The sequence below is a fragment of the Bos indicus genome, chromosome X (genome assembly GCF_029378745.1).
Source record: "Bos indicus isolate NIAB-ARS_2022 breed Sahiwal x Tharparkar chromosome X, NIAB-ARS_B.indTharparkar_mat_pri_1.0, whole genome shotgun sequence".
Classification (NCBI taxonomy): Eukaryota; Metazoa; Chordata; class Mammalia; order Artiodactyla; family Bovidae; genus Bos; species Bos indicus.
The window spans coordinates 38,181,860-38,201,948 of NC_091789.1; the positions used below are offsets into that span (position 1 = coordinate 38,181,860).

The 20,089-nt window shown below is 44.1% G+C and overlaps 1 protein-coding gene across 1 annotated transcript in view; it reads left to right on the forward strand.

Annotated features, from left to right (window-relative positions):
• Positions 1–20,089, forward strand: part of MPP1 (MAGUK p55 scaffold protein 1) — a 32,821-nt gene that overhangs the window by 6,160 nt on the left and 6,572 nt on the right. Inside the window, exons 2-6 of the mRNA XM_070784191.1 lie at positions 9,189–9,332; positions 9,707–9,785; positions 10,678–10,763; positions 16,392–16,460; positions 18,072–18,268. Of these exons, the coding sequence (XP_070640292.1) occupies positions 9,189–9,332; positions 9,707–9,785; positions 10,678–10,763; positions 16,392–16,460; positions 18,072–18,268 (575 nt within the window). The remainder of the gene's footprint in view (positions 1–9,188; positions 9,333–9,706; positions 9,786–10,677; positions 10,764–16,391; positions 16,461–18,071; positions 18,269–20,089) is intronic.

Below are 20,089 nucleotides of genomic sequence, written 5' to 3' on the forward strand. Positions count from 1 at the left end.
AGCTCTTTGGGTGCAAACAAGTGCTACCTGCCAGCTGTTTTGCTACTTTTTTACAATAACTTCAACTCTGTCTCCTATAAGATCAAAAATAGTACATTGTCAAAACCATGGACTTGACATTGCTGTGACATGTGAGTGTAGCTCTGGGCCATTTTGTCACATGTGTGAAGATACATAACCACCACCACTAGTCTGTTTGCCAGCTCTGTAATTTTGTCATCCCAATAATGTTATATCAGTTCAGTTCAGTTCAGTTCAGTCGCTCAGTTGTGTCCGACTCTTGGCGACGCCATGAATCGCAGCTCGCCAGGCCTCCCTGTCCATCACCAACTCCCAGATTTCACTCAGACTCACGTCCATTGAGTCAGTGATGCCATCCAGCCATCTCATCCTCTGTCGTCCCTTTCTCCTCCTGCCCCCAATCCCTCCCAGCATCAGAGTCTTTTCCAATGAGTCAACTCTTCACATGAAGTGGCCAAAGTATTGGAGTTTACCTGGAATCAAATCATTGGCAATATTTTTATTGCTGGGAATCGTCCCAAAGTCTGGATGGATCATAGTCTGTTGACCTGCTCACCTGTGATAGATACTCCTAGTTGTTTCCAGGTTTGAGTTACTGTGAGTAAATCTGTACGAACCTTCAGTTCAGTTCAGTCACTCAGTCATGTCTGACTCTTTGCGACCCCATGAACTGCAGCACGCCAGGCCTCCCTGTCTAAGACCAACTCCCAGAGTCTACCCAAACTCATCTCCATTGAGCCGGTGATGCCATCCAACCATCTCATCCTCTGTCGTCCCCTTCTCCTCCTACCTTCAGTCTTTCCCAGCATCAGGGTCTTTTCAAATGAGTCAGCTCTTTGCATCAGGTGGCCAAAGTATTGGAGTTTCAGCTTCAACATCAGACCTTCCAATGAACACCCAGGGCTGATCTTCTTTAGGATGGACTGTGTGGATCTCCTTGTAGTCCAAGGGACTCTCAAGAGTCTTCTCCAACACCACAGTTCAAAAGCATCAGTTCTTCGGTGCTCAGGTTTCTTTATAGTCCAACTCTCACATCCATACATGACCACTGGAAAAACCATAGCCTTGACTAGACGGACCTTTGTTTACAAAGTAATGTCTCTGCTTTTTAATATGCTGTCTATGTTGGTCATAACTTTCCTTCCAAGGAGTAAAGTGAAAGTGAAGTCGCTCAGTCATGTCCGACTCTTTGTGACTCCATGGCCTGTAGCCTATTAGGCTTCTCCGTCCATGGGATTTTCCAGGCAAGAATACTGGAGTGGGTTACCATTTCCTTCTCCAGGAGATCTTCCCAACCCAGGGATTGAACCCGGGTCTCCTGCATTGTAGGCAAACGCTTTACCATCTGAGCCACCAGGGAAGCAGTAAGTGTCTTTTATTTTATTTTATTTTTTTTTAAAAGACACAGTAAGTGTCTTTTAATTTTATGGCTGCAATCACCATCTGCAGTGATTTTTGAGCCCCCCCAAATAAAGTCTCTCACTGTTTCCACTGTTTCCCCATCTATTTGCCTTGAAGTGGTGGGACCAGATGCCATGATCTTAGTTTTCTGAATGTTGAGCTTTAAGCCAACTTTTTCACACTCCTCTTTCACTTTTATCAAGAGGCTCTTTAGTTCTTCACTTTCTGCCGTAAGGGTGGTATCATCTGCATATCTGAGGTTATTGATATTTCTCCCGGCAATCTTGATTACAGCTTGTGCTTCATCCAGCCCAGGTACAAACCTTCATGTAGCAGATTTTGCACACACATTTGTCTTGTTCCATTACAGTGAATACAGTGAAAGTCTCTCGGTCGTGTCCGATTCTTCGTGACCCCATGGACTATACAGTCCGTGGAATTCTCCAGGCCAGAATACTGGAGTGGGTAGCCTTTGCCTTCTCCAGGGGATCTTCCCAACCCAGGGATCGAACCCAGGTCTCCCACATTGCAGGCGATTCTTTACCAGCATTGCTCACTTGTAAAGTACTCATTTTGTTTTCTAAGAAAGCACCCGATTCTCTTCCTGAATGGCTGTTCCATTTTACATTGCCACCAGCCATGGATGAGAGATTCAGTTTCTTTCCATCCTTATGACTATTTAGTCTTGTCACTGGTTTTGATCATAGCTGCTCTGATGGCTGTGTGGTGATATTTCCTTATGGTTTTCTTTCTTTTTTTTTAATAGCACTGGTTTGTTTTTCTGTTTTTGTCTCTGCTGGGTCTTCATGGCTGAGCGCAGGCTTTCTCTAGTTGCAGCAAGAAGGGACTCCTCTTGGTTCCATAAGGACAAGCCTTCTGACTGTCACTAAATGCAACCCAAGCGTGTGGCCAAAATCCAGCAGAACTAAAAATTCTCCATTCATTCCTTTGGTGACTTCCCTTCTCACAGATCTCCCAGGATCTGGAGACCCTTCCTTTCATTCTTTTCTGTCGTGTGTGTGTGGACCTTGATGTTGTAAGGGTTCTGACATTTACAGTCTGTTCTTTACCTACAATTGTTTTGCAACCTGCTGTAGGTCGATGCTAAAAAGGGAACGTTGGTAGAGGCTTTTGTATTCTGACTGGTGGCCAACCCAACAGCTTTATTCTGTTTCTCACTGATCCAGCTTCTCCCTGGTCTTTTTCGGGATGACCAGACGCCCAACTCAGTTCTTCTTTTTTCAGCCCCTTGTGCAGCCTGGGACAGCCTGTTCTCCAGTTCTGGTTGATGAGATACCAGCTTCCTCCTTCCTGCAATCCTCCCCAGCTAGTTTCTTCTGGGTGCACATTCTCAGCTCTGCTGTCTGCCGGAACATTTTTTAAATCTCTCATCCTCATGACTTCCTTTTTTTGTGTGTGTGGGTTTCTATTTACCTTCCTGCCTTGGACTCTCCTTTCAGTAGGGCCCAGGGACTTTTCCCACGCTCAGACTTTTCCATGGGTTCAATCCCTGCTCTGAGAACTAGATCCTACAGGCTGCAATTGAGACCCAGCACAGTCAAATAAATGAATATCAAAAAAAAAAAAAAAAAACAGGATCCACACTACACACAATTCCTTAAGCTCCCAACTTGAATCTAAATGACACTCAGGAAAATTCTATCTTGCCACAAGAGAAGGCTTTTATATGCCTGTTAAGAGATTAATCTGAAATGAATCCAGTTTTCTTCTGAGCCCCTTCTCTTGTCTCCCAGTTCCTCCATGTTGTTCACGTGTCCCTCCAGAGAGAGATGGCATGTTTACAAGCAGATATGAAGATTTTCATCTGTTTCACAGCATACCTTTCCTCCCCCCTTTTTTTTTCACTTAACAACATTTCTTTGAGATCAACCCCTGAACCTCCTTTTCATGGCTCCATGGTATCTGTGTGTGCTAGGACACTTTGCACAGAGGTAGAGGTAACTCATCTACTGTAGATGGCCTTGAAGTGCCCTGTAGCTCTGGTGTCATGAGTTACATCAGTTACATGAGTTACATCAGTTACGTCTCATCAGTTACTTTGCTAAATACAATCCCTTGTTAGAAGCTTCTGCTTTCATAGCACTGTGGAAAGCTGTGTCACGTGAGTTTGGAGAAGTGCTAGCTGCTGCCCAGGGCAGTTTCTCTTTCTCGGGACTTCCCTGATTGCAATAGATCTGGAGAGACAGACAGACACATAGATGGGGCTAGCTGTTCCTCCTTGGGGAATCTTCCCATTTCTCCTTTGCCACCAACTGGCTGATGAGATGTCCTTCTCCTGGTCCCACCCATTGGGAAGATCTTCCCTCCCCGTGGTCTCTGAGGGGCATCCCCACCCCCGCTGTGGCTGGATTGCAGCCGCCGTCCATGTGCAGCGGAATCCTTCCCTAACGTCCTGATTGAATATTTGACCTGGAGTGGGTGGGAACATTTTCAGAGTGCTCCTTGCCCTTCTCCAAGCCCTGGGCTACTTCAAGAGCAGTTAAGTTAGAAAGAGGAGGAAGAACCAGCAAAGGAGACTGAAGAGTGCTTTAAGGAGATCCATCCATTTATTCTCATTGGCATGTGATGTCAGAGCCACACTGTTCTTAAAATTCCAAAGTCCATCCACAGTAGGACAGCTCCTGAGGGTCCCAGTTCCATGCTCTGTGGCCTTTTTTCACTCTCCTGATGCCATTCCTTCCAGTGTTTTATTTGCAAATTTTCAAACCCACTGCAAAGAACAAACAATTTGATAGTAGCTTCCATTTGACATACCTCCTAGATTATACCATTAACACGCGGCCATGTGTGCTTTGTCACGTGTCTATCCACAAACCATTCATTCACCTTTTTTTTTTTTCCTCAAAGTAAGTTCCACGACTGAACCCCTGTGCCTACAACCTGTGCCCTGCAACAGGACAAACCACTGGGATGAGAAGGCCACTCACCACATCTAGAGAAAAGCCCAACAGCAGCAACTAAGACCCGGCACAGCCATAAAAGAAATGAATGAATCTTGTGGTTTTTTTTTTTTAAAAGCTGCAAGCATCAGAACAGTTCACCCCTAAAGGCTTCAGTGTGCATATTATGGACTAGTATTCAGTATTTCTATATGATTTTTTTTTTTAACTTTGTGGTCCAGGGTCCATCTGGTGAAATGTACTGGATGAGTTTGAACAAATACACACACCTGTGCTAACCCAACCCTGATCACAGTTTGGAGCATCAACACTCCAGAAGTATCTCTCATACTCTACCCAGCCTACCCCTTCCCATCCCAACAGAGGCAACCACCATCTTCAATGTTGTTATTGTCATTTAGGCGTGTTCTAAAACCTCACAAATGGGCTCATCTAATGTGTACTCTTTTGCCTAAAGCTTCTTTCACTCAACATCACACTTTTCAGACTGATGCATGTTGACCCCTGTCAACATGGTCCTTTTGTTTCTGCCACCTCCTGTGGGTGAATAAAGCTGCTGTGAACATCCATGTGCAACCCTGTGTCTTTTCTTTTGGGTGAACACTTCAAAGTGTGGTTGACAGGGGCTAGGGTCAGTGTGTGCTAAACTTGTCTTTTTCGCCATCAGCTCCCTAGTACATCTTATGAAAAAGCCCAAAAGAACTTTTTGGCCCACCCAGTATTTCCCTGATTACAGTGCTTGTAGGCTCTTGTAGTGCATGTGGCCTTTTGAAATGAAGTGTCCGTTCAAACATTCTGTCTTTTCCTCACTTGCCATCCTGTTATTGAGTCATAAGAATTCTTCACATGTTCTGGGTATAAATAAGTCTCTGTCAGACGTATGTATTGCAGCTTTTACAGTCAGGCTGTGCCATGCCTTCATAGCTCTTGATCGTCTTTTGGTGAGAAGGTGTTAGTTTTGATGGGACAACTGTCCGCATCTATGATTATCGCTGTGTGTGCCTACTAAACCTTTGCCTGTCTCAGGGGAGTTTCTTCACTTCGAGGTATTTATATTTTTTAGTTGTCATTTGGCTCTTTTGTGTCAGATAGAAGGCACTTCTGCTTCCTCCCCGGTTTTGACAATGCGCTATGCTGCTTTTCTCAAAGCTTGGCTGTCTCACCTTTTCTGTTTGGCACTGCCAACTGTCTGGTTTTGTCTAGAAAGTCAGGTGGGGATGAACATTCCTGCTGCCAATGTGGGGTTGACCTGGCACCATGGATTACCAAGACCAGCCTTCTGTCTGTCCTCTTGCCCAGGCCAGAGGCCTTAAATTAACTTCAGATGTATCATGCAGAGACTTTCCAGAGTGTAATTCATGCGGCTGTGCTGTCTGCATGGTTGAGGTCAACGAATCACAGTTTACGTGGCATCTTGGGCCAATGGGAGGGGTGGCCCGTTGGATAAATAACAGTTCAGTTCAGTCGCTCAGTCGTGTCTGACTCTTTGTGACACCATGAATCACAGCATGCCAGGCCTCCCTGTCTATCACCAACTCCAAGAGTTCACTCAAACTCATGTCCATCGAGTCGGTGATGCCACCAGCCATGTCATTTCCTGTCGTCCCTTTTTCCTCCTGCCCCCAATCCCTCTCAGCATCAGAGTCTTTTCCAATGAGTCAACTCTTCGCATGAGGTGGCCAAAGTACTGGAGTTTCATCCTTAGCATCATTCCTTCCAAAGAACAGCCAGGGCTGATCTCCTTTAAAATGGACTAGGTGGATCTCCTTGCAGTCCAAGGGACTCTCAAGAGTCTTCTCCAACACCACAGTTCAAAAGCATCAATTCTTTGGCACTCAGCTTTCTTCACAGTCCAACTCTCACATCCATACATGACCACTGGAAAAACCATAGCCTTGACTAGACAGACCTTTGTTGGCAAAGTAATGCTCTGCTTTTCAATATGCTATCTAGGTTGGTCATATCTTCCTTCCAAGGAGTAAGCGTCTTTTAATTTCACAGATGCAGTCACCATCTGCAGTGATTTTGGAGCCCCCAAAAATAAAGTCTGACACTGTTTCCACTGTTTGCCCATCTATTTCCCATGAAGAGATGGGACCAGATGCCATGATCTTAGTTTTCTGAATGTTGAGCTTTAAGCCAACCTTTTCACTCTCCTCTTTCACTTTCATCAAGAGGCTTTTTAGGTCCTCTTCACTTTCTGCCATAGGGTGGTGTCATCTGCATATCTGAGGTTATTGATATTTCTCCCGGAAATCTTGATTCCAGCTTGTACTTCTTCCAGCCCAGTGTTTCTCATGATGTACTCTGCATATAAATTAAATAAGCAGGGTGACAGTATACAGCCTTGACGTACTCCTTTTCCTATTTGGAACCAGTCTGTTGGTCCATGTCCAGTTCTAACTGTTGCTTCCTGACCTGCATATAGGTTTTTCAAGAGGCAGGACAGGTGGTCTGGTATTCAATCTCTTGAAGAATTTTCCACAGTTTATTGTGATCCACACAATCAAAGGCTTTGGCATAGTCAATAAAGCAGAAATAGATGTTTTTCTGAAACTGTCTTGCTTTTTCGATGATCCAGCAGATGTTGGCAATTTGATCTCTGGTTCCGCTGCCTTTTCTGAAACCAGCTTGAACATCTGGAAGTTCACGGTTCACATATTGCTGAAGCCTGGCTTGGAGAATTTTGAGCATTACTTTACTATCGTGTGAGATGAGTGCAATTGTGCGGTAGTTTGAGCATTCTTTGGCATTGCCTTTCTTTGGGATTGGAATGAAAACTGACCTTTTCCGGTCCTGTGGCCACTGCTGAGTTTTCCAAATTTGCTGACATATTGAGTGCAGCACTTTCACAGTATTATCTTTCAGGATTTGAAATAGCTCAACTGAAATTCCATCACCTCCACTAGCTTTCGTAGTGATGCTTTCTAAAGCCCACTTCACATTCCAGGATGTCTGGCTCTAGGTGAGTGATCATACCATTGTGATTATCTTGGTTGTGAAGATCTTTTTTGTACAGTTCTTCTGTGTATTCTTGCCACCTCTTCTTAATATCTTCTGCTTCTGTTAGGTCCATACCATTTCTGTACTTTATCGAGCCCATCTTTGCATGAAAAGTTCCCTTGGTATCTCTAATTTTCTTGAAGAGGTCTCTAGTCTTTCCCATTCTGTTGTTTTCCTCTATTTCTTTGCATTGATCGCTGAGGAAGGCTTTCTTATCTCTTCTTGCTATTTAGAATTCTGCATTCAGATGCTTATATCTTTCCTTTTCTCCTTTGCTTTTCGCTTCTCTTATTTTCACAGCTATTTGTAAGGCCTCCTCGGACAGCCATTTTGCTTTTTTGCATTTCTTTTCCTGGGGATGGTCTTGATCCCTGTCTCCTGTACAATGTCATGAACCTCTGTCCATCCATAGTTCATCAGGCACTCTATCTATCAGATGTAGTCCCTTACATCTATTTGTCACTTCCACTGTATAATCATAAGGGATTTGATTTAGGTCATACCTGACTGGTCTAGTGGTTTTCCCTACTTTCTTCAATTTAAGTCTGAATTTGGCAATAAGGAGCTCATGATCTGAGCCACAGTCAGCTCCCAGTCTTCTTTTTGCTAACTGTATAGAGCTTCTCCATCTCTGGCTACAAAGAATATAATCAATCTGATTTTGGTGTTGACCATCTGGTGATGTCCATGTGTAGAGTCTTGTCTTGTGTTGTTGGAACAGGGTGTTTGCTATGACCAGTGTGTTCTCTTTGCAAAACTCTATTAGCCCTTGCCCTGCTTCATTCCGTATTCCAAGGCCAAATTTTCCCATTACCCCAGGTGTTTCTTGACTTCCTACTTTTGCATTCCAGTCCCCTATAATGAAAAGGACATCTTTTTTGGGTGTTAGTTCTAAAAGGTCTTGGAGGTCTTCCTAGAACCGTTTAACTTCAGCTTCTTCAGCATTACTGGTTGGGGCATAGACTTGGATTCCTGTGATATTGAATGGTTTGCCTTGGAAACGAACAGAGATCATTCTGTCATTTTTGAGATTGCATCCAAGTACTGCGTTTCGGACTCTTTTGTTGACCATGATGGCTACTCCATTTCTTCTAAGGGATTCCTGCCTGCAGTAGTAGATATAATGGTCATCTGAGTTAAATTCACCCATTCCAGTCCATTTTAGTTCGCTGATTCCTAGAATGTTGACGTTCACTCTTGCCATCTCCTGTTTGACCACTTCCAATTTGCCTTGATTCATGGCCCTAACATTCCAGGTTCCTATGCAATATTGCTCTTTACAGCATCGGACCTTGCTTCTATCACCAGTCACATCCACAACTGGGTATTGTTTTTGCTTTGGCTCCTTCCCTTAATTCTTTCTGGAGTTATTTCTCCACTGATCTCCAGTAGTATATTGGGCACCTACTGACCTGGGGAGTTCCTCTTTCAGTATCCAGTATGAAATGGCAAAATGATAGGATAAATAACATGGCCCATCAAATTGAATGCAGTCAGCTACCAGCCTAAGAAGATAAGCATTGGTTTACGTAGCTTGGGATTCCCTGGTGGCTCAGATGGTAAAGCGCCTGCCCGCAATGTGGGAGACCCTGGTTAGATCCCTAGGTCAGGAAGATCCCCTGGAGAAGGGAATGGCCACCCACACCAGTACTCTTGTTTAGAAAATTCCCTGGATGGAGGAGCCTGGTGGGCTACAGTCCATGGGGTCGCAAAGAGTCAGACACGACTGAGTGACTTCACTTTCACTTTCTGTAGCTTTGGGGGTTGTAGCCCTGCAGTGATATCCTAGGGGTCGCCTCAGCCACTTGCTTCATCCAATGCTCTGCTCTTTTGCCCCACCAGCCTGTGTCACCCCAGCTGAGTGCTGTCATGGAGGACATGTACACCAATGGGCCTGCTGCCCTGGGGAGCCCAGCCCAGACTCAGGGCCAGGAGGCCCGGAAGGTGCGGCTCATCCAGTTTGAGAAGGTCACCGAGGAGCCCATGGTAACCCCTGTTTTTCGCCATCATCACCCCCCTGCCCACTCCCGCTCCAGAGCAGGCTTCCTGCCCCCTTCCAGTGGTTGATGCCCCAGGTGGTGGAGACAGAAAGTCTTTCTCCCAAGAAATCACTTTCAGATATCTTAAAGATCAGCTCAGCCTGGAGACAGAAACAGCAACCACCTCCAGTATTCCTGCCTGGAAATGTATGGACAAAGAGGAGCCTGGCGGGCTGCAGTCCATGGGGTTACAGGACTGAGCACGTTCACATGAGGGTGGAGGGTTGGTAGCAATAAACTGATAGAACTGAAACAAACAAAACAAGATCAGCTCAGAAATAGCTCACAGTCAAGCATGCTATGGCTTTGTCTATCTTCCAGGGAATCACACTGAAGCTGAACGAGAAGCAGTCATGTACGGTGGCCAGAATTCTCCATGGGGGCATGGTCCACAGACAAGGTATAGGTCCAGCCTTCTTCTATACTTCATGACATGACTATTTTTCCTGTTAGGTAACATTTGAGCAATTACTATATGCAACCCCTTTCATCCGCCTCTGAATACATAGCAATGAAGCAAAGAGACCATCTCTGCCTCCTGGGGCTACCAGTTAAACTGAGAAAATAGGAAATTTCCTGGTACATCAGTATTTAGGACTCGGTATTCTCACGGCTGTGAGCCATAGTTCAATCCCTGCTCGGGGAACTAAGATTCCATTAGCTAAACAGCACGCCAGAAAAAAAAAAAACAACTAAGCAAATAGACATTAACACATATTTCAGTAACTGCTGTATCTCCTTCATGGGAAGCAGCCATCAATTTGCAGAAGCATCCATTAGTAAAAGCACTTTTCTTTGTATCTAGGGGAGTGCAGGTAAGATAACCACTCTTCACAGAGATTCACACAGATTCTAAACAGTGATTAACTTGATCACTTGGTAGTGTTTGGAGGTTTTAGCTTAACAGCAGAAAAACATCAAGCTTGCTGGTGACTTCAGAGTGCCAAGTTCTTCATTTTCTGATTTCTTTGAGTGTTGTATAGCTGTTATCAGAGGCCCCAGAGATCAGGGGCACTGTAGTTCCAGGAGATTTTGAGGATCAGGTACTTTTATTCTTTACTCGGAGTCCTGAAGTCAAGGCAGATGACGTAGTCAACTTCCCAGTGCTGGTCCTCATAGGACCCAGAGGGCCATCAATAGAATATTCCGGTCTCTTGTGGTCGAATACTTCCAACCCTTTGTTTTTTTTACACAATCTATTGTATCACGTGCTACAAATCACACTTTCTTTCCTGCAGTGTTTTGACTCCTATTGATAGCTCTTGTCTGAACCTGTTTTCTTTTGATGGTAGGCTCACTTCACGTTGGGGACGAGATCCTAGAAATCAATGGCACAAACGTGACTAATCACTCGGTAGATCAGCTGCAGAAGGCGATGGTGGGTATCCACTCTGCCCTTGTCTTGGTGAACTGTGGATCGGAATTGCTGTCCACGTACCGCATTTTTGTATTTATACCTCATTGAAGGGCCTCTTATCACTCAAGAAATGACAACCCTCTGTTTTCATTTAGTAAACTTCTAAAACAAGGCATATGACCCAGAGTGTCTAGAAAGAGCTCTGTACTGAGTGCCAGAAGTCCTCAGTCTTTAATGGCAGCCCTGAATCACACTCTCTTTTACTCCAGCCCTGTGATTTGGAGCAAAATTCACTTCTCTAAGTCATCTATAACACGAAGATGCTAGTAATCACTATTCTGTTATAGATTTCTTACAGAGAGGAATGGACTAAAAGATGAAACGTCAAAAAGACAGAATGATCTCTGTTCATTTCCAAGACAAATCAGTCAATATTACAGTAATCCAAGTCTATGCCCCAACCACTAAGGCTTAAGAAGCTGAAGTTGAATGGTTCTATGAAAACCTAAAAGACATTCTAGAACTAAAACCCAAAAAGATGTCCTTTTCATTATAGGGGACTAGAATGCAAAAGTAGGAAGTCAGGAGATACCTAGAGTAACAGGCACATTTGGCCTTCGAGTACAGAATGAAGCAGGGCAAAGGCTAACAGAGCTTTGCCAAGAGAATGCACTGGTCATAGCAAACACCCTCTTCCAACAACACAGGAGAAGACTCTACACATGGACATCACCAGATGGTCAATACCAAAATCAGATTGATTATATTCTTTGTAGCCAGAGATGGAGAAGCTCTATACAGTCAGCAAAAACTAGACTGGGAGCTGACTGTGGCTCAGATCATGAACTCCTTATTGCCAAATTCAGACTTAAATTGGAGAAAGTAGGGAAAACCACTAGACCTTTCAGATATGATCTAAATCAAATCCCTTACAATTACACAGTGGAAGTGACAAATAGATGTAAGGGACTAGATCTGATAGACAGAGTGCCTGAAGAACTATGGACAGAGGTTCGTGACATTGTACAGGAGGCAGTGATCAAGACCATCCCCAAGAAAAAGAAATGCAAAAAAGCAAAATGTTGTCTAAGGAGGCCTTACAAATAGCTGAGAAAAGAATAGAGGCAGAAGGCAAAGGTGAAAATGAAAGATATACCATATAAATGCAGAGTTCCAAAGAATAGAAAGAAGAGATAAGAAAGCCGTCCTGAGTGATCAATGCAAAGAAATAGAGGAAAATAATAGAGTGGGAAAGACTAGAGATCTCTTCAAAAAACTTAGAGATACCAAGGGAACATTTCATGCAAAGATGGGCACAATAAAGGACAGGAATGGTATGGACCTAACAGAAGCAGAAGATATTAAGAAGAGCTGGCAAGAATACACAGAAGAGCTATACCAAAAAGATCTTCCAACGCAGATAACCATGATGGTGTGATCACTCACCTGTAGCCAGACATCCTGGAATGCGAAGCCAAGAGGGCCTTAGGAAGCATCACTACAAACAAAGCTACTGGAGGTGATAGAATTCCAGTTAAGCTATTTCAAATCCTGAAAGATGATGCTGTGAAAGTGCTGCACCCAATATGCCAGCAAATTTGGCAAACTCAGCAGTGGCCACAGGACTGGAAAAGGTCAGTTTTCATTCCAATCCCAAAGAAGGGCAATGCCAAAGAATGTTAAAACTACTGCACTATTGCACTCATCTCACACGCTAGCAAAGTAATGCTCAAAATTCTCTAAGTCAGGCTTCAGCAATACCTGATCCGTGAATTTCCAAATGTTCAAGCTGGTTTTAGAAGAGGCAGAGGAGCCAGATATCACATTGCCAACATCTGTTGGATCATAGAAAAAGCAAGAGAGTTCCAAAAAAACATCTACTGCTGTCAAAGCCTTTGACTGTGTAGATCACAACAAACTGGAAAATTCTTTGAGAAATGGGAATACCAGACCACCTGACCACGCCTCCTGAGAAATCTGAATGCAGGTCAAGAAGCAACAGTTAGAACTGGACATGTAACAACAGAGTGGTTCCAAACTGAGAAAGAAGTTCGTCAAGGCTGTATCTTGTCACCCTGCTTGTTTAATTTACATGCACAGTACATCATGAGAAATGCCAGGCTGGATAAACACAAGCTGGAATCAAGATTGCCAGGAGAAATATCAAGAACCTCAGATATGCAGATGACACCACCCTTATGGCAGAAAGTGAAGAGGAAGTAAAGAGCCTCTTGATGAAAGTGAAACAGGAGAGTGAAAAAGCTGGCTTAAAACTCACTGTTCAAAAAAAAAAAAAAAAACTCACCATTCAAAAAACTAAGATCAAGGCATCCAGTCCCATAACTTCATGCCAAATACATGGGGAAACAATGGAAACAGTGACAGACTTTGTTTTGGGGGGCTCCAAAATCACTATAGATGGTGACTGCAGCCATGAAATTCAAAAACATTTGCTCCTTGGAAGAAAAGCTATCACCAACCTAGACAGCATATTAAAAAGAGAGACATCACTTTGCCGTCAAAGGTTCATCTACTCAAGGCTATGGTTTTTCCAGGAGTCATGTATGGATGTGAGAGTTGGCCCATAAAGAAAGCTGAGCACCGAAGAACTTATGCTTTTGAACTGTGGTGTTGGAGAAGACTCTTGAAAGTCCCTTGGACTGCAAGGAGATCCAACCAGTCCATCCTAAAGGAAATCAGTTCTGAATATTCATTGAAAGGACTGATACTGAAACTCCAATACTTGGGCCACCTGATGTGAAGAACTGACTCATTTGAAAAGACCCTGATGCTGGGAAAGATTGAAGGCAGGAGGAGAATGGGACTACAGAGGACAAGATGGTTGGATAGCATCACTGACTTGATGGACATGAGTTTGAGCATGCTCTGGGAGTTCGTGATGGACAGAAAAGCCTGTCCTGCTGAACTCCATGGGGTCGCAAAGATTTGGACATGACTGAGCGACTGAACTGAACTGAGATGAGACATTGAACATGCCCTCTAGATTCAGTTGTGCTGGGTGTTTGCCCTTCCAGATTCTTCACCATGGTTCTTCAGCCCTGCGCACAATGGTGACCGTTCCTGCAAGCAAAGCTGGGAAAATCACATGAAGTATTTGGGTGTCATTGGCCACGGCTAGTAGGAAGCACCCCTCAGGCACTTAGCATGGGAATGAAGCAGAGAATAGAAACTCAAAAACAAGTGTGGTTTCAACCAGAAATGAAAAAACTGAACATTGCCAGAATTACATGTTAACATTCCTTTCAAATTTCTGCCAATCTGACGGGTGCAAAGTACTTCATGGTTGCTTTATTTTTCTAATTGTATTCCCAGAGCCAAAGTTGAGCACTTTTCAAGAGCTCATGGCTATATGCTTTTCCTTCTTGTATCTTTTTGCCCTGTTGTCTATTGGGTTGCTTATCTATTTATAACAGAGTTTGAGTGAGCCTGATTGTTAGTTGCTCAGTCGTGTCCAACTCTTTGTGATCCCATGCAATGTAACCCACCAGGCTCCTCCGTCCATGGAATTCTCCAAGCAAGAATACTGGAGTGGGTTGCCATTTCCTTCTTCAGGGGATCTTCCTAACCCAAGGATCGAACCTGGGTCTCCAGTGTTGCAGGCAGACTCTTTACCATCTGAGCCACCAGGGAAGCCCATATAACAAAGTTTAGAAGCTCTTGAAATATTGGTTATTAACTGTCTGCCTATTATATGCACAATAATATGTTTCCAGTAAGTCAGTCAGTGTTAGTCGCTCAGTCGTGCCTGATTTTTTGCGACCCCATGGACTGCAGCCCACCAGGCTCCTCTGTCCGTGAGATTTTCCAGGCAAGGATACTGGAATGGGTTGCCATGTCCTTCTCCAGGGGATCTTCCCAACCCAGGGATGGAACTCAGGTCTCCTGCACTACAGGAAGATTATGGACTGAGCTACAAGGGAAGCCCATAATGTTTCCAAGTGTATTGTATATAGTATCTTTTGCCACATGACACAAATTAACTTTTACATAGTTGATTATATTTACACAAATCAAAAAGAAGTGTAAATTTTGAATGTTCATATATTTGAAACAGTTGTTTCAAGATTAAGGGATACAGCCTTGCTGTGGGCTCAGAAAAACACCTATGCATCACATTCTATTGAGAAGAAATGATTAAGGCCAAGTGCAGAGGATCGTGTTCTGTGCAGGGTACACTGTGAGGATATGAGTCAGCTCCTCGTGCTGGTGAGCATGAAACACTCCAGCCAGGGTCCTGGCAGGAGACAGGTGACCCACTCCAAAAGGTGGATAAGATGCTGAATGAAGGGGTTGTTTACAGAGGGGAAGGCCGAAATATAGAGGGGAACAAAAGTCCCTGATGTTGGGAAAGATTGAAGGCAGGGGGAGAAGGGGACGACAGAGGATGAGGTGGTTGGATGGCATCCTGGCTCGATGAACCTGAGTTTGAATAAACTCTGGGAGTTGGTTATGGACAGGGAGGCCTGGCATGCTGCGGTCCATGGGGTCACAAAGAGTCACACACGACTGGGCAACCCAATAACAACAACAGTTACTACCACACGGATCTGGGGCACGTGCTTTGGGTATTTACATCAGGATCCAGGTCACGTCCACACACTGCAGTTGATGGATACATCTTTTAAGACTCTGAATCCTTCTGTTTTCTGATCTGATCTTTATGGACGAAACTCGGTTGTTGGACCTATAGAGTTTCTCCTAGTGAGAGTGGAATATCTATAGAAAAGTAAGTTGAGGATAGCTCTAAAAGTATTTTTACCATTTGATTCCGCATTTCTCTCATGGGGTTCTAGTCTGTAGAAATCCAATGCAAATATATAAGGACATATGTTGAAGGGGGTCTCTGGCAGCAGGTTGTAAGAAAGAAAGAAAGTGAAGTCACTGAGTTGTGTCCAACTCTTTGTGAGCCCCTGGACTGTAGCCCACCCGGCTCCTCCATCCATGGAATTTTCTAGGCAAGAGTACTGGAATGGGTGGCCATTGCCTTCTCCAGGGGATCTTCCCGACCCAGGGATTGAACTTGTGTCTCCCACATTACGGGCAGGCGCTTTATTGTCTGAGCCACCAGGGAAGTGCAGGTTGTAGAAGAAAAAACAAAAACTGGTGACAGTGGACACGCCCACTAATGGGGATGGTGGCTGAGGCCACCATCACACAAGGGATGTAACTGAGCCATCAGAGAGAGTGAAGTCTTCATATATTGACCTGGAAGCAAGTCATTGAGTCATGCTTATAGTATAATCCAATTTTGTTAAAAACAACAAAAATGCATAAATATGAATATGTGTATAAATATCTGTACATGTTTGTATTGTATAGAAAAGTGTGGACATATGTGTTCATTGTAGGGGTTCATTTTAAGTACGTCTGGGGATCTTTTGGGGTTACCGGTGAAGAGGAGGGACAATCATTAGCCTTTGGTTCATGCTGTTATGCTGGTTTATGGGGCACATGACATTTCTGTCTCTAAGAAAATGTTCTGGTACAACATTTCAAAGTGCAATGATGGCTACCGAGAAAAAAAAATGAAACCTCATGGGCCTTTGGGAGGGGAAAATGACTTCATGAGACCTCCAGTCAGCCAAGTTCATTTTACTTAACAGTTATTTCATGTTTCTTTTTTAATAGAAAGAAACCAAAGGAATGATCTCATTGAAAGTAATTCCCAACCAGCAAAATCGGCTTCCAGCACTGCAAGTAGGTGGCAGCATTTTCTCTGTTGCGATGATGGCAGGATTCAGACCCACGATGCTCTCAGAATTTGACTGAATGATGTGATTCTAATCAGTGGATCTGCCTAGTACTCTCTGAGCCAAATTAACACATGTTGCAGACTGGCAGGCCTTTGCTGCATATCCTGCACGTGAGAGCAAAGGCCCATCTCCTGATTCTGCAACCCTCCTTCACACACAGCACATCATGGCTTAGGAGGGAAATCGCTTGTGCAGGGCCCTGGCAGATGAACTTTGACAAAAATCACTCTGAAGTTTCCGTTCCAGGTTACTTAATGTGTGATGGTATAATTTTCTTGTCAAGTAAACTTTTTAAGATTGAAGTTTTGGTATATATGAACGCATAGACAACAAAGTACACAAATCATAAGTATAAAACCAGATGAATTTTCACAAACTTAACACACCCATGTGACCAGCACCCTGAGAGTCCCCATCCCCATTTCCAGTCCGCCAACCCTGACTTCTGACTCCAGAGATGAGTTTTGCCCCTTTTGGGAATTTGTGTAAATTGACTCACACAGTATAAATCCTTTAGTGTCTCGTTTTGTTCACTGGGTGTGAAGTCTGTGCTGTAGCAACTGATGATTCCTTCCTTTTTTTGTTTGTTTGTTTGAATTATTTTTATTTTTTTAAATTTTAATTGGAGGCTAATTATTTTACAATATTGTGGTGATTTTTGCCATACATTCACATGAATCAGCCATGGGTGTACATGTGATTCCTTCTTATTCACTTCTCATATGAACATGCTCTTGAGGGCCTTTTGCAATTCCAGATTTTTGGTTCTTACAAAAAAAAAAAAAAAAAAAACAGTGCTGCCATGAACCTCATTGTATCTGAGTTTCAGTGCATTTCTGACGAGTTGTGGAGCATGTTCAACTGTGGTGATGTTGCCCAATTGTTTTCCAAGGTAGCTATACCATTTTCCATTCCCAGCTTCCAGTCCCAGCTCCACTGCATCCTCGCTGAGAGAGTTCTCTGGCATTTTCCCCCTTCCTTTTGGCCATTGTGTTGGTGGTGTTACAATTTTCTCTCTGCTGGGAAGTGGCGTCTTCTCTCGTTTTTTAGTCGGCCTGAATTTCATGAATCTTCAGAGAACCAGTGTTGCCTCTCTTGATCCTTTCAACTCTATTTTTCTGTTTCATTGCTTTCTGCTCCTTCCTGCTTTTTTTATTTCTTTGGGTTGGATTTACACCCCTGATCTTCCTCTCCGAGATAGCTGGTATTAAGTTCTGACCTAATAGCTTCTTCCAGTCTTTTTTTGCTTCCGTGTATAAAGAAATACTAAATTTCAAGCATAGTAGGTTTTGTTTTTATTTGATAATCAAACACATTTTATTTGCTTGATTTGTTTTGATTTGCTTTGATTTGAAATGATCTTCTCATTTTATGTGATATCAGCAGCAAGACTTGGGGCACGTTCATAAAAGTAGCTGCTTTGTACTCCAGGATGGACAGCTGAGTCCCAGTAACCACACAGTATCTTTGCCTCCCTGCTGTCTATGCAGTGCAGACCCTGCTTATTTACAGCCAAACTTTCCACTAATGCAGCATCTCTCACCTGCTTTTTCAGATGTTCATGCGCGCACAGTTTGACTATGATCCCAGAAAGGACAACCTAATCCCTTGCAAGGAGGCTGGACTGAAGTTCATCACGGGGGACGTCATCCAGATCATCAACAAGGATGACAGCAACTGGTGGCAGGGCCGGGTGGAAGGCTCATCCCAGGAGTCAGCGGGCCTGATCCCCTCCCCTGAGCTGCAAGAATGGTGAGCCACTGATGGACGAGGACCCACGCCCACCACAGAGAACTGCCCAGCTTCCACAATCTGTCATGCTGTGTATCCTTTCTGTTGCTCAATGGGGCCAACCTCTCAGTTTTCCTAGCACAATGGGTCGGGGGCAGGGGCGATGATGCCCTTATGAGCTTGACTGGCTGTTTTATGGCTAAAGGAGCCTGACTAGTTCTCCCTGCATCCACGGATCTCTGTGGCCACAAATGCTTTCCCTCAGCTTGCAAAGCAGGCCGTGGCACTGGGACTTAATCCCCCCTCCCCTAGCGCCCTTCAGAGCCATGATTTTCTGAGTCCTGCAGAAAAAGTCAAAGTGAAGTCGCTCAGTCGTGTCCTACTCTTTGCGACCCCATGGACTGTAGCCCACCAGGCTCCTCCATCCATGGGATTCTCCAGGCAAGAGGACTGGAGTGGGTGGCCATTGTCTTCTCCAGAGGATCTTTCTGACCCAGGGATCAAACCCGAGTCTCCCACATTATTGGCAGATTCTGAGCCCTGCTGAAAACAGTCAAATTTTAAGGATGTGTCCATTATGCACATTTGTGGTACATAGAAAAGGTTATCCCTGTCCCCAAGTTGGATTGCCATCCCTATCAAAACACCCGTACATTTTTCACCAATGTAGAGCAATCCTGAAACTTATTTGGAACCACACACACACAAAAAAAACCCTGAGTTGCCAGCGCAATCTTAAGAAAAAAGAACAAAGCTGGAGTTAGCACATTCCCTGACTTCAGAGTATACTACAAAGCTACAGTCGTCAAAAGAGCATAGCCCTACACCACTATATTTAAAATGGATAACCAACAAGGGCCTACTGTATAGCACATTGAACTCTGCTCAATGTCATGTGGCAGCTGGGTAGGAGGGGAGTTTGGGGGAGAATGGATACACATATACAGATGGCTGAGTCCCTTTGCTGTCCACCTGAAACTATCACAATATTGTTAATTGGCTATACCCCGATATAAAATAAAAAGTTTAAAAAATAGCATAGTAGTGGCACAAGAACAGACACACAGACCAATGGAATGGAACAGAGAGCCCAGAAATAAACACATGTACTTAACATCAATTAACCTATGACAGAGGAGGTAAGAATATGCAAAGGAGGAAAGACAGTGTCTTCAATAAGTGGTGCTAGGAAAACTGGACAACTACATTTACTTTACAAAATAAAATTAGAATATTTTTTCACACCATTTACAAAAAGAAAAGGGATTAAAGACCGAAGTGTTAGACTGCTGCTACTGCTGCTGCTAAGTCGCTTCAATCGTGTCCGACTCTGTGCGACCCCATAGATGGCAGCCCACCAGGCTCCGCCATCCCTGGGATTCTCCAGGCAAGAATACTGGAGTGGGTTGCCATTTCCTTCTCCAATGCATGACAGTGAAAAGTGAAAGTGAAGTCGCTTAGTCATGCCCGACCCTCAGCGACGCCATGGACTGCAGCCTACCAGGCTCCTCCGTCCATGGGATTTTCCAGGCAAGAGTACTGGAGTGGGGTGCCATTGCCCTCTCCAGTGTTAGACTAGAAAGTATAAAACCCCAGGAAACACTGGCTGCACCGTGTGGCTTGCAGGATCTTAGTTGCTCAACTGTGCGTTGAACCCACATTCTTGACAGTGAAAATGCAGACCTCTAAGCACTGCACTGCCAGGGGATTTGCTGTATTCCATTTAAAGTTATAAAATAATGGCTGTATGTCCCTATACTATATAATACATCCTTGTAGCTTATTTATTTTATGCATAGCAGTTTTTGTATTGATACCTCTTAATCCTCTACGCCTATATTG